The following is a 13606-nucleotide window of genomic DNA, read 5'->3' on the forward strand; positions in this document are numbered from 1 at the left end:
CCATACGATTTGATGCAGGATGATAAAGTTTAATATTTTGCCAAGAATAGGCGGCAAACAGATTTTATTTGCCCTAAAGCATAGAATAATTTATTCCGTTTCTGTTATTTGAAATATTTTCCTTGAAAGCAACATTCTTTAATCCTCGAATCATCACGATGCGGATGACAGGCTCGTGTTTTAGTTACTCATCAATGAAAAAGCTTCAGCCTTTCACCAGTGCATCCGTTTATGAACCTGTCGAGCCATTCATAGACATTGCTTTATAGCAGCATCTATATTTTTCCGATATTACACTACAACTCTTGGATAGATTTCAGCCTTTGATACATAACAATTGGATCGCAGTTCACTGTTCTCCTTTGGAGCACTCTAGTGGATATATTTACACGATAGAACCTCGATTAACCAAGTCACTATTTTTCACGATCCAAATCTTTTGAAGCATTGGTTACTCATAAACTCAATATCTCGGATTCTTAGGTTATACCTCAACATATATACGATCGAATTTTGCAAAGATCCTGTGAAAAACTTTTTCTCGAGTTACCACGTATCTGGACTCTTAATTGTCCAATTAAATCAGATAATCAAGGTTCTATTGTACTCTGAAACCAAATATTACAAGTATACTATTAAGTTGAAACATATACAAATTGTAAAAAGAAATTTGAAATTTGAAACACGCAAATTGCAAAAAATTCTAATTGTTCTCAATTAAAGAGTGACTGATACTCTTATATTTAATTCATTATGGATTAGAAAGAAATTATTTGTGATAATTTTTTTTAGAACTATTGAAAATTAATTTTTTTTACTGCGGAAGCATAAGATATCCGGAAGTCAGAATTTTGAAAAACTGCAGGAACTTAATATTGTTTGTCTCAGAAAATATTAATTTATATATCTATGAACTTCTGAAGTTGTATTCATAAGTGCATTTATTATTTGTTGAATGTATGCAAGTTTTGGAAACTCCTTGGTAAACTTTTCTTAACGAGATTGCATTCGTACAGTTCTTTTAGTGAAAATCAAAATATAACCTTTTTTACTTCCTATATATAAAATAAACATATATGGATAAAATATGTTTTTTATTAATTCTTTTATTCAGTACAAATTATGAGTATATAGAGTGTTGTAGGATGTAACTTCTATACTTAATCATATGAAATCAATTGTGATTGTGATTCTACCACTCATGTAAAAATTACATTTAAAATTGTATTCCACTATCCTTTAATAAAATAGAATACGTTTGGAATAATCAGATTTTACAATTTAAAATGTAAACGAGTAAAATTTTAAATTATAATCTTTTATAAGTTTTAGTAATGAAATGCAATAATGTAAATTGAAAAAATAAAAATTATGCTCTTCTACACTTGTATAATGTCCTCAACAATAAAACCATTTAATATTATTCTTTTTTTTTATTTGATAAAAGCTGATAATAAAGAACTTGTGAGAGTAATATAGGATTGATAGCCCTCTAGTAGTGACTGTTGGAACTAGTGTCACTTTTGGTTCTATCGGCAATAATTACCCTTCATGCGCATTCATACGTTCTTATCGTTAAATATTCTTTTGTATTAATTACAATCGAAACTCTTTTAAACATTTATAATACTTCTCATAATCCTAATATTCGAAGATTATTATCTCACGAATATTTAAGGTAGCATCTACTGCAAATCCTATTCTGTTAATATTAACATAGTAAAATTATTTATTTCAGATAAAAATATATTGTTAGAATATTATTTACATTATAGTTATAGTATTATTTTAATATTCTTTAAACTTTTGCACATTAGGTATATAACTATCAAAATAGATAATGAATAAATTACCAACCCACGAATAAACAAATATAAGAATCATAGCAGAAAATCCTTGACAACGTTAACTTTTGGCACTCCTCGTTACTCGAGGGGTGTAGTTTATTTAATTAACGTTAAGATGTAAAATAACATAGATCCTTTCGTTCGGTTCTGTACAACATTAATACATAGTCACGTATATTATATGAAGGTATTCATTTATTTATTTATTAATTTATTTTACATTATTCTCATTAAAAATATATTTAGCCTTACAACAGTACAGTACGCACCAAACAGAAGAACATTGGTTCTCCGTGTGTTCTTTGAACAGTTCACATAAATTGTTTTTACATACACAGGATTCGGTTTGGTCTTGAAATTTGAAATTTTACATATCTCTGTCGAAGGACTCGATGATGATGATAACGTTGTCGATTCAGAATGTTCCATTATTTTCTTTTTTGGTTTTTGTTTACGCGTCAAGGTGAAACGTATTTATGCTGAGGCGCGTTTGATGACTTTAAACAGGGGATGAATGGTGTGATGAATATTACGAACAGACATGTTCCTCGTTGACGTGGAGTTTGCCGATGGATGAATGCCAGCGCGGCAATCGCGATGTCACTTCATTCTTCTGATCTGTTGCACAGTCTACGAAGGAACGCTAGAAATAAACCGGATCAATATTATTTTCAATTCACGGAGAAAGAATGGCACAAGTTGATTGACAATCTGAGCAGTGACAAAAATATGTACAATTGTCGTAAGACGCGGTCTCGTGAACCGGTGCAGTCAATCAAACTTCGTGCCGGATACACAGATGTAAGCAAGACTGAACATGATAAGCAGTAAAACGTGTGGACTTGCAATATCCCCGTATTATACATTTGAATCATCTTAAAAGTCTGCAGATTTTCAAGTAAATATGCTCTGTGAACTAACTGATAAAAATTACGATCGATATGATTTAATTTTCTAATATTGCGATATAAACAGTAGCATGAAAGTATTATATCATATTAGAGAATTTGATATCATGGAAAAACTAAATGATCTTAATTAGAATCTTTACCATAAGTGTATAAAATCCGCAGTTTACATATTAGTCATAATATAATCACATTCAGTTCCAGAAATTCGGAAGAGCTAGAGAAATCCGAATTTTATATTAAGACGTAGACATTTACGACATGAATGCCATTCAGCAAGTAATTAGAAGAATTAATATCTTCAATGTTTGTTGTTCTCTGAATGCAAACATAAACGTATTCTTGAAGAGGTATAGCCGGCTATGTTTCGAAACTGTGAAATTTGTAATTTTATCCGATGTTTCAATGAACAGTTAGTTAATGACACTCATTTTAAGAGAAATGATGCCTGGAGACACAAAACACTGCGATGAATCATTTCAACGTAGAGAAAGAAATTCCGCAAGTAAATGATAGTGTGCGACATCTGAAAATGGCGAGGGTGACAACCGTTTTCGCCCTTTTTAGTCTGCGAATGTCTTTAAGCCTTTGAACGTGTTGCCGTGTGAGAAGCAGGTTATCGATTTCAGCATCCCAGCCACGTCGATTCGTTGCGTCCTATAAATTGCGAGACGTGCGTAACGGAGACAGAGAAACGAAATCATGTTAGTTTAAGCAGAGAAAAAGGTTTTGGAGAACGCCAGGAGAAAAGAGACAGAAGATTTATGGAGCCATAGTGTCTACAGGGTGTACTTACGAACGGCGTGTTTTGTGACATTGAGACCCGGTTTGCTTACAATAGCACCATCATCTTCTTCAAGAATGCTGTAGAACACAAAATACGTGGAAACATCAAATGAGGGGGTTTGGGGGGCCCGAATTCGATCGTTCCCGTGACTCGCCTGGATATTTCCGATTATTAGCTGCTGAAAAATCTCTAAGGGCTTTCTACGCTACGAATTTACACTGGGCAAAACACTAGGAAAATGGAGGTTGGGGATCTTTTATTTTAGAGTTTCTACTGCAAAATCAAAACGCCTACTGACAAGACGAACGCTCGAGCCGACAATTTTCTAGATTAATGTAAATCGTTAATACACTTGGCTAATATTGGTTTCTTGTGTTTGTTCATTTCACGGGATGCATGTGTGGTTTTCGTGTGTGCGATTTGATACTTACGGGCATAGGGGATGAAACCATCGTCGTCCTCTGGGTCCATACAGTCCTTTAGTACGGTCTCTACTTCCGGGTCGGACAGTTTCTCACCTGTCATGATACATGAAATATTGTTTGGTGATGCAATACATATTTATGCTGTGTTTCGAAATTGCATTTCAAATAAATCTTTTGGAAATATTTTTATGTAATATTGTTGTATTACATAATGGTGATTATGTTGTTATATTAATATCATTATTAATAACCTATTCACTGCCAACTACGAGATATCTCGTAGTTTAGGTTTAACTCAAAAGTTAATTTTGAGATTTCTCAAAATTTGCTTGGCAGTGAATGTGTTAAAACATATTTGTATAGTTCGACGATATATATTCCGAAATACTATCTAAGAATGTAAATTATTGTATTTCAATTTAACACCTTCACGACTAGCGTCACGTATTTATAACGCTCAACAGTTTACATCTTGTATAAAGAAAATTAAATTGTTTTCACGTGTATTTTTATTTAATGTCATAACGTATAGTGTAACGCGGAGGAAGTTGACACGATTCTTTCCTTGAATGTTATTTCGATTTTATAAGATCGATTTGTTGCATTTAGTAAAATATTGTAACCATACAGATTTCTGCTCAAGCAACCACTGATCGCGAACGTGTTTAGACACTAGACAATCTAGATCAATGTTCCTCAACCTTTTTAGACCTGCGGTCCGACGAAAATGGGAAAAATATTTTATTCATTATCTCTAAAGTTATAAAAAAGGCATATATTTGTTAAAGAATGATCTATTCTTTATTACTGAACAAAAATTATATGGTATTATCTGCAACTGTGGTTGGTGCAGCAATTTTTATGTATACCAAGTAGAATTTTCAATAAGTACCATAATTGCAGCTAATATCGGCCAATTTTTGTTCTATATTAACGAATAGGCTTTGCTATTTTCAATAATACCAAAAACAACACCGAATTCTGCTAAATAAGCCTTATACAAACGATTTCATTAGAAAAATATTCTTTTCTCCGTTTGGGAGGGAAATGTCCCGTAGTGCGTCGGTCCGCGGACCATCGGTTGAAGATCACTGTTCTAGATCACGGAGAATTGTGACTCGGACATCGAAGTCCCACTCTATGTAAACACTTAAATGGAAGGTTGAATAATATGTTTTAATGAATCATAATATTATATATAAAAAATTAACGTACCGAGTGTGAGCAGTGTGTGCGAAAGTTCCGCAGCCAACATGGTGCCATTCTCCTGTTTATCATAAAGTTTCAAACACTCGAGGAAATCTTCGTAGCATCCCTGTTCCTTGTCCTTCTTGCATTGGCTGTAAATCGGCAAGAATTCATCGAGTTTCATTATTTTCTCGCCTTTCTTCTTCGTTCCGCCAAGCTTTTCAATGGTAGCGTTTGTGGGGTTTAAGTTGAGGGCTCGAAGGACATTTCCAAGGTCGGTGGCATCGATGACGTTGGTGCCATCAGCATCGTAAATCGAAAAGGCGAATTCAGCCTCTATTTAGACAAAAACATGAATATGGTATTTATTGTCCATTTTCAAAGTTAATAAATTTAAGACTATCGAAATTTATCTATTGAAATAAGAAAGAAACTTAACAGGGTTTGAGAACAATTTAGTTTATCTCTTTTATATACGGTGATTTGATTTATGGAGTTTTTACCAGATGTTGCTTATAAAATATCTGTTAGATTAACACTGAGACTACCGAAGGTTTAATATGATTAATATGCAATCCTTATAAAAATTGCAACAATATATTTTTTTCCGGGTTTTCCATACATTCAGTATAGTATTCAAGTGAATCTATTTATTTTTAAAATCATTTCGGATATTTTACGCTCTTGAGATATCAATAATTGTGGAATAAGGAAACTAAAATCCGTTATTTTGACGGGTGAAGTAGTTCTAGCATTGAAAAATATAAAGGGGGACAAGGTAAAATTGGAAATAAAAGGAAAGAAGAAGAGAGAATAATGAAAGAATTTAAATGAAGAATATTAGCTCTAAGAATAGACACGAGATGTTGAAATCTCAATAAATATATTAAATAGGAAGAAGACATTATTGTAAGATTTAATAATATTTGGAAAATTTTTTAAATTAAGTTACGTTTATTTAATGTATTTAATTATGAAGTCGACATATCCAGACAGATATTTAATACTAATTATTCAAAAAATGTTGTATCATAGTTAAGATAGAATACTATTAGATCTCATATTTCACCAATTGAAATGTCAGGAAAAGCAGAACACACTAATAACAAGGAATTGGAAATTTTACGGATACCCGATATTTCGGGTATAGCCTGATTTGTTAGCTGATTCTTTCAAATTTTAAGGATACAAAGTGTTAACCAAGATCTCTTCCGTATTATATTAATTCCATCGTATCCTTCAATATTATTCCGAAGACTGCGAGAAAGGTGGAGAAGTAATCAAGAAGAATAACCAGAAGAGACTGGAGATATTTTTGCATTTCAAATATGTATTAATTAAAAAATTATTGTATTAATTAATGTACAATTAAGTATTTAAATATATTTTCATTAATCAACTTAATGCTATAAGTAACGCAATGTCGTTTAAGTAGTAAAAGACACTTCAATTTCATTAAACAGAAACAAATATTTCTTTATCTTCATTGGTTCAAAAGTAATGGATTTTCTATCACTGAAACACTAATTATTCCCATTGTGCAACGGAAGTCTTCTGATTATATTTAAATATGTATTGACAAATTCCAAAATTTTCCACACCAGACAAACGATGGATACATTCTAACAAGAAATGTAACGGACAAAGACATTATTTCAATATGAAATCAACTCACTAAATCTTTTGTTTCCGTTAAATTGTGAAGTTAAGTAAGTACACATAATTACCATATTTGTATTCAGTACGGAAACGAATATAATTACAAGCTTATATTTTTATTTTCCAATTTTTGCAGTACCTAATATTGAATAAATCACTACATAGATTTTACAAGAATATGTGTAATCTACTTACTTATACAGATTGCACACTATTTTAGTGGAAAGAATATTTTCTTGATTAGTGAAAAAGTCTCCGAAATTCAAGTAAATGAAACATTTCACTTCCTGTGGTCTGTGCAAGTAATTTTATTGTTACTTGATGACAAACATTTCCGTTTGTAATCATTTTTACTATTTTCTAACGAGATATAACTAACAGATATATTCAATAAATTAAGTTATTGCTGCAAAGGTAAAGCAGTTTATTATACTCGTTAAGAATTAATGTCATCAAATTTTAATTGAATAATACACGCCGTCCACTTATTTAGAAATCATATAACGTCTAATCACATCTGCTATCATAATATTCCATTTCGCATTCAACGATACTACATGATAATTTAACTTTTAGCGATAATTATTTAATTACACAGATTTTAGAAATCAATGTCCACCAGTTAAGAATTTCTTAATTAATTTTTTAACAGCGTGTATCACGGTCTAATAGTTTCTTAGAATCATCACTCAAAAGAAAATTATTAACTTCTTCCTCATATAGTCATAGAGAAACCTAAACTTCCGGTATATAGCTGAAGTGTCGTCATTCGGAAACAGAGAGACTCCAAAATGCAAGCTATTAACGAATAACATTATTAGGTGAACGGTGAAAAATGAGAATTCATCGATAATTTGAAATAAAGAATTTACGATGCAAAATCCGGGTTAATATCAGCTGAAGCGTGGCTCTTCACGCGTACCTGGTTCAAAAATATTGTTCTATTTTAAGACGTCAGCGACTTCCACCCGGCAACCAATTCAAGAACTCGCCGGTGGAAGTAGTGGGTCATATTACCCCCGCCGAGCCATATAAGAACAGAGCACTATTTTTGAAATGGTGCTACGCATTCGGGGTGGTTACATCTCTGCTTTACCGGTTACTGCCAATTACGTAATGTGTGATTGCCACGTGACATTCAAAGGCTATGCGCCCCATATAAGATGCAATGAAATGCATTAACATATGGTAAAACGCAATTGAAAATTCTGCATTCAGTATCTACTTCTTCCCTTACAATCGAACTCGTGAAAGTTACTTCACATAAAATTTAGTTTAACGATGTTTAGTTAACTAAATGCAAATTTTATTTAATCTTTTCAGTTCTCAATCAACCCTAGAATGGCAGCGTGATTTTTTCATGCATATAGAAGTATCGTATACGACTCCAATAAATTAATTAGCATTAGTTAAAGATTTTAAGAAATATGTCAGATTATATTTCACAGTTTAAGCTGTATTTATTTAATGTTACATTGCCACTGCCTAAGCGATATTCGATCCAGTGTTTCAGTTACTTCTGCTTATTTGAAAGATACAGTGAGTTGCAAGCCGTTTCAAGTGAAATAACCGACGATATTATTGGCGTCACCACGCTACTGTTCTAAGGCTCAATATTAGTTTTCAGTTATCAATTTACTTTATATTAAATTATACTTCATAGTAAATAGTTCAGTGTAAACCTGGTGATACAATGGAATTGTTTCTTTTTCGATTAAATTAAAAATTCAATTCTACCTAATGCAGTTATAAAAGAAATCATAGGGTAAAAGGTTACATATCGCGAGAAGTTTGAACTTTAGAAATACTAAACTTTCGGACTAAACAATGTATCTGTTTCCGCAATCATTTATTTTTGACTTCGTAACCATTCCTCTAAAGCAATAATATCTCGAATCGAAATAAAATTAATGCTTTCTTATGAATCTTAAAGGCTTAGACGACAATAAATGTTAAAATGAAATATAAATTCGTCATCTCAAGAAGTGGTCTCAAGAAGTGTTCGTTCTAAATTTTTTTAGGATTGAATTCTGAAGCAGCTTCATTTGGTAATGTTGCTGGTACAACCCTCGAACATCGTTCAGGTAATACGATCCAAAAGCAGAACTTCTTTTCTTATACCTTTTGTTTACGGAAATATATAATATCGCCAGTTAATTGAACATATGTAATTTAATATTATCAGTTTCCATTTCTTTCCTGTATCGATATCCCTTCAATTCAACTCAATTCAGCTCAATTCACAAAAATATTAATGTGATAATTATCTGAACAGCAAACACGGATTAATTGTGTTGCGGATTTCGCAGTTGAATTTCTAACGGAACTTCTTTTATTCTTTTATCGGGTACTTTAAAGTTACTCCTCTCGCAGCATTGAAATCTCAATTTTCCCCACTTTCGTTTAAATGGTGTCACACAATTTCGGAGCGCGTATTAGATTATACCGCGAAATTCACTCCATACATCACCATTACTCCAAAAACTGATGTTTCGTAACGTCCCTTATTCCCTACTTCCGTTGCACAAGCAAGATCAAACACGTACACACAAATCAAATATTCCTCGTATATTTTTACTCACTTTCGACGTCTTTGCTGCTCAGGTCTGCCTGCAATGCAAAAGAAACACCATTAAACAATTGCGATCATAGATCCTTCAAAATTTTCCAACGGAAATGGACGAGGAATTTCAAATTTTCAAAAATTCTATCGTGGAAGTCTGAATCGAAGAGATGAATCAAGAATAAAGTAATAAGAGGAGTGGAATAATTAACATAAAATTAATAGGATAAATGAGATGGAAACGCAGTGGAACGGATAAACGAATAAATAAAAAGAAAAGACCGGTAAACGAGTTCCACGAAGGAAACTTGAACTCACCATTGTTTTCTATCTAGCGTACTTTGGATGTTAACCGAACGGATCGCGGGCCAGGAGTGCTACCGGGTGTTACCAAATTTATTCATTTTATTTCTGTAGATGGCGCAGCGGTCAGGACACACGAGAATTACAAGGCGGTACAGCTCGGAAGATTCGGTTCGGATGGACGGAGTAGCGGCAACGCTGCGATCCAAAAACAGTTCGAGAGGTAATCGCGGGTTAAGCTATGCTTCCTACTACGATAAATGGTTTTCGACGATAGCATTCGTTATATCGGGGCTGCCGGACCTGCATATGAGCCATTCACAGGCTAATGTAATCAACTCAAAAATTACCGTGCCAAAACATTTAATTGACACTTTAATCATCTAATTTTAACAATACCCGCAGCTTTCGTGCCGTGGACTTAATCACTTTGGCAAATGAATGGCTCACGTGTTGTAGGCGCCATGCAAAAATATACTTAGTGCACCCTTTGACGCAAGCTACCGTCATGGCCTTACAAGGGAACCTTTTCAACCAGCACACGCCGATTTTGATGAAACTTATGCGCGGCATAGTTCTCAAGAAAATATTTCACACGTATTTTTTCTTGTCGACCAACATCCACTTTGAACGAGTGGAAATGCCCTTCAAAATTAAGGGTTGAAGATATCTTTGAAACTAGGGGACGCAGAAAAGAAATCTGAAGTGTTCATTTTGAGGCGAACAATTTCGACGGAAAATTTCTTTCCTACACCCCTCAGTTTCGGAGATATTGAAAAACATATACTTTCAATCCTCAAATTTGAGGGGTGTTTTTAGACTTACAACGTGTATGTAGGCCGACAAGAAAAAATACGTGGCAAATATTTCCTTGAGAACTATGTCTCGCATAAGTTTCATCAAAATCGACGTGTGCTGGTTGAAAAGGTTTTGTTAGTATCACTTACCACCACACACGAAAAATATTCGTTCGGATGAACGATACTTTGCAATAGTTGTTTTCAGTAATGGTGAAGACAAATGTAGTACTAGCACTATCGAGTACTTAAAGTGACTTTTTCAAGTTCCTTTATAGAAACTATGAGTAAGCTTTTATTAAGATTTCAGTTGAATTACATTTCAGTTTAGGTATCATTGAATCAGCTTTATTAACCTTTTCTCACAAAAGTGTCTGTACGTTTTCTGTAATTGTAAAAGAGGAATTAGGAATGAGTAATTTTGACCCATCTGGTGGTTCTACTGTTAATATTAAAGGTTGACATGTATAAATAAACTGTTAACATAAAAGTGAATATGTTTTTTCATTATTGTACCACCAAGAAGTGAATTAGAAAATCATTTTAAGATGTTGGACAAGGTTTTGCAGAAATTTTTGTTTATTTATTAGTTCGAGCTTTTTAATATCAATGATTTTTAGTCCATTTTGTAAGAGGTCACAAATCATTGTTTGTAATTAATGTAACTAAATTCCAGTAATATTGTTTCTTTCAGAAAATATTCAATTTTTTACAACCAGTATATATCATTGAATACTACATCATTTCATACTTGGAATAACAAAGGATAGCTGTTTTTACATCGAAACTTCTATTATCTGCAATCTTATGTTCTCCTTTTTGCACACGGTGTTATATTTCATTTATAAATGATCTAAAACTAATTTCTTCACTGATTCCGTTAACGATTTAATTCAACGCGTTCTGCTAGGTGCAGTAATTTTGGCTCGTACCTTAACCCTGCTACGTTCTTCTACGATTGATTAGTCTTTTTTCGGTCTATTAGCGGTATCGATTCGTCAAAGATGCTTTTATCTCATTCTTTAACAAAGTATATAAAACCTGATGCCAATATACATGTTTTTCTTTTTCCAACATTACTTTAAATGTGTCATTGAACTGACCACCATAGTAAAGTTAACCTTCATAGAACCAATGGTAGGGGTGACAACTTCAATAGACATGTTCGATACGTATTTTGTGTTCGAATAACTCTGGTATACAAAATTTAATTTTTTTGTTGTCACAGAAGGTTTAATGAGTGATCTTAACAATATTTCTTATGCTGAATTCGAATATTTATGTTGCTTTTTTCCATTACCCAGTTTTTCAACTTTGAACATTTGTTGTGGCTCAATTATGAAAATTTTTCAAACTTTTCTTGCATACTATCATTCTTTGGATCTTCTTGAACACAATTATGTAAATTTTAATGGCATTATAAACGTTTAAACATGTTTAAACAATGCCGAAAAGCAAAACGGCACATGAACCGCACCGATTTTTGCGGACATTTTTCAAGTTTTCTTAAAAACTAAGCATCTAGGAGACAATCTAGTTTCGACATACGATATGACAGACGTTTATTTTGTGAACTTCGTTGCAAAAAGATCGAACGATCGAATTTAATCAAAGGCATTAATATGTAAGATTCATTTCTATTTAGTATAATTTTGTTTCATCAACATATAATGTATGTATAGTGTAATAATGTGTAGCATAATATAAAGTGTAATAGTATAAGATGTACAGTGTAATGATCAAATAATACCAGTATTTAAATAAAAAGAAGACTGTTATACATGCCGGTTATTATTGGAATTTAACATTCAATAAAAATGACTCTTACGAACGTCAGTCAAGAATTCCATCACGAATAATTTGTACACAGTGAGTGTAATAATAAAAAAAATATATATATAGTAAAATTTAACACCAGAACTACCAAGCGGTAAAATCGTATAACACGTATTACCGTATACAAATTACAAAAATGTATTTGTTAAAATTTCTACAGAATTATATTTTAGATTGCACATTAGTGAATCAGTTTACCGAAAAATTTTTCAGAAATACCTCTGTATCTTTAAATTGTAAAGACAAAAATTCAAGATGGGTCATTTTGATCTGTCTGATAGTTTTAGTGTTAACATTCTGGTGTTGGAAATCCCTGTCGGTACATTGCACTTCGCGGTGTTATTATATTTTGGTAATAGTATCTATACTAGAGCTTCCATTTATGACTTCTGTACGAATAGAAACTACTTTATCATATCGTGAAGCCATTTCATGCTTTTTTCAAAATAAACTGAGAAATATTCGTAAAAATTGGCACATAACAGGTTTCTGGCTCGATTCGAAACTCGTTTACATGTACCTAAATGTTCATATTATTTTTAACATACTATTTAAAATACCATGTGTGTAAAAGTGCATCTAATCGTTTTACACTAAAAACTTTTATATAGCCTTTATGGCTAGTGTATGAATGATTAAACAATTCGAGGACTTGATTTAGTTTTCAAAATGATGTTTCTCAAAAATTGGTAACACCGGAGAAAAACAGATCTCAGGTTTGTATTTACCATAGAAAAATGTCTACGAAAGTATCTTACCAAACACTGAAGTACATAAAAAAAGTTGAACTTTATTAAGCAATGTTGCTTACTTGTGTCCTGCGGCTGTTTTCAATATTAGTTACCAAAGAATAGTTCTAAATTGATTAAATAAAGTTTCAAAACCAAATATTTGCTTTCACTCTTTAGGGTAAACCTTGATTACCATTCGAAAAATAAAAAACACTCAGATGTTCGTGCGAAAAAAGTTAATGTATTATAAAGAATTTTTAAGGTACAGGTTCAGTGTATCTTGGTATGAAAACCAAGTCGATCTAGGAACTTTAGGGTCCCTAGGAACGCGAGGAATGTATTTCATGTCTCATATAACGCCGTGAGAGCTTGGCATACGCAAGCGACGCGTTACCCGTACCAGTCGATGACTAAGCCCGGGAGTTATTTTTACCAGCTTCTCGTGGACAAACAAGGCATATCATTCTCAAAAACTAGGTCTACGATTTGACAATAAAATAATTCCATTGCTCGTCACCCGTAAATTCCTTCGAAGGAACAAGCTGCGCGAACCGATGTCCTA

The 13606-nt window shown here is 32.7% G+C and overlaps 1 protein-coding gene and 1 long non-coding RNA gene across 3 annotated transcripts; one reads left to right on the forward strand and one right to left on the reverse strand.

Moving 5' to 3' along the window:
- Positions 1-2022: 2022 nt before the first annotated feature.
- Mlc1 (Myosin light chain alkali) lies at positions 2023-9835 on the reverse strand. 2 transcript variants are annotated; one of them, XM_031982376.1, is made up of 6 exons: positions 9696-9835; positions 9397-9424; positions 5183-5491; positions 3974-4060; positions 3552-3619; positions 2023-2490 (listed from the first exon to the last, which is right to left on the reverse strand). In XM_031982376.1, the coding sequence occupies exons 1-5, from the start codon at positions 9696-9698 to the stop codon at positions 3588-3590; spliced, it is 459 nt and encodes a 152-aa protein (XP_031838236.1). In that variant the 5' UTR covers positions 9699-9835; the 3' UTR covers positions 2023-2490; positions 3552-3587. The 2 variants fall into 2 exon arrangements, with proteins under 2 accessions (XP_031838236.1, XP_031838235.1); XM_031982375.1 differs by lacking the exon at positions 3552-3619.
- On the forward strand, positions 7885-9907 carry LOC143174395 (uncharacterized). Its single transcript, XR_012998275.1, has 3 exons — positions 7885-8353; positions 8836-8898; positions 9795-9907. It is a non-coding gene; the product is annotated as an uncharacterized LOC143174395 (long non-coding RNA).
- The last annotated feature ends 3699 nt before the right edge of the window (positions 9908-13606 follow it).

The sequence above is a fragment of the Nomia melanderi genome, chromosome 3, assembly GCF_051020985.1.
Source record: "Nomia melanderi isolate GNS246 chromosome 3, iyNomMela1, whole genome shotgun sequence".
NCBI classification, from domain to species: domain Eukaryota; kingdom Metazoa; phylum Arthropoda; class Insecta; order Hymenoptera; family Halictidae; genus Nomia; species Nomia melanderi.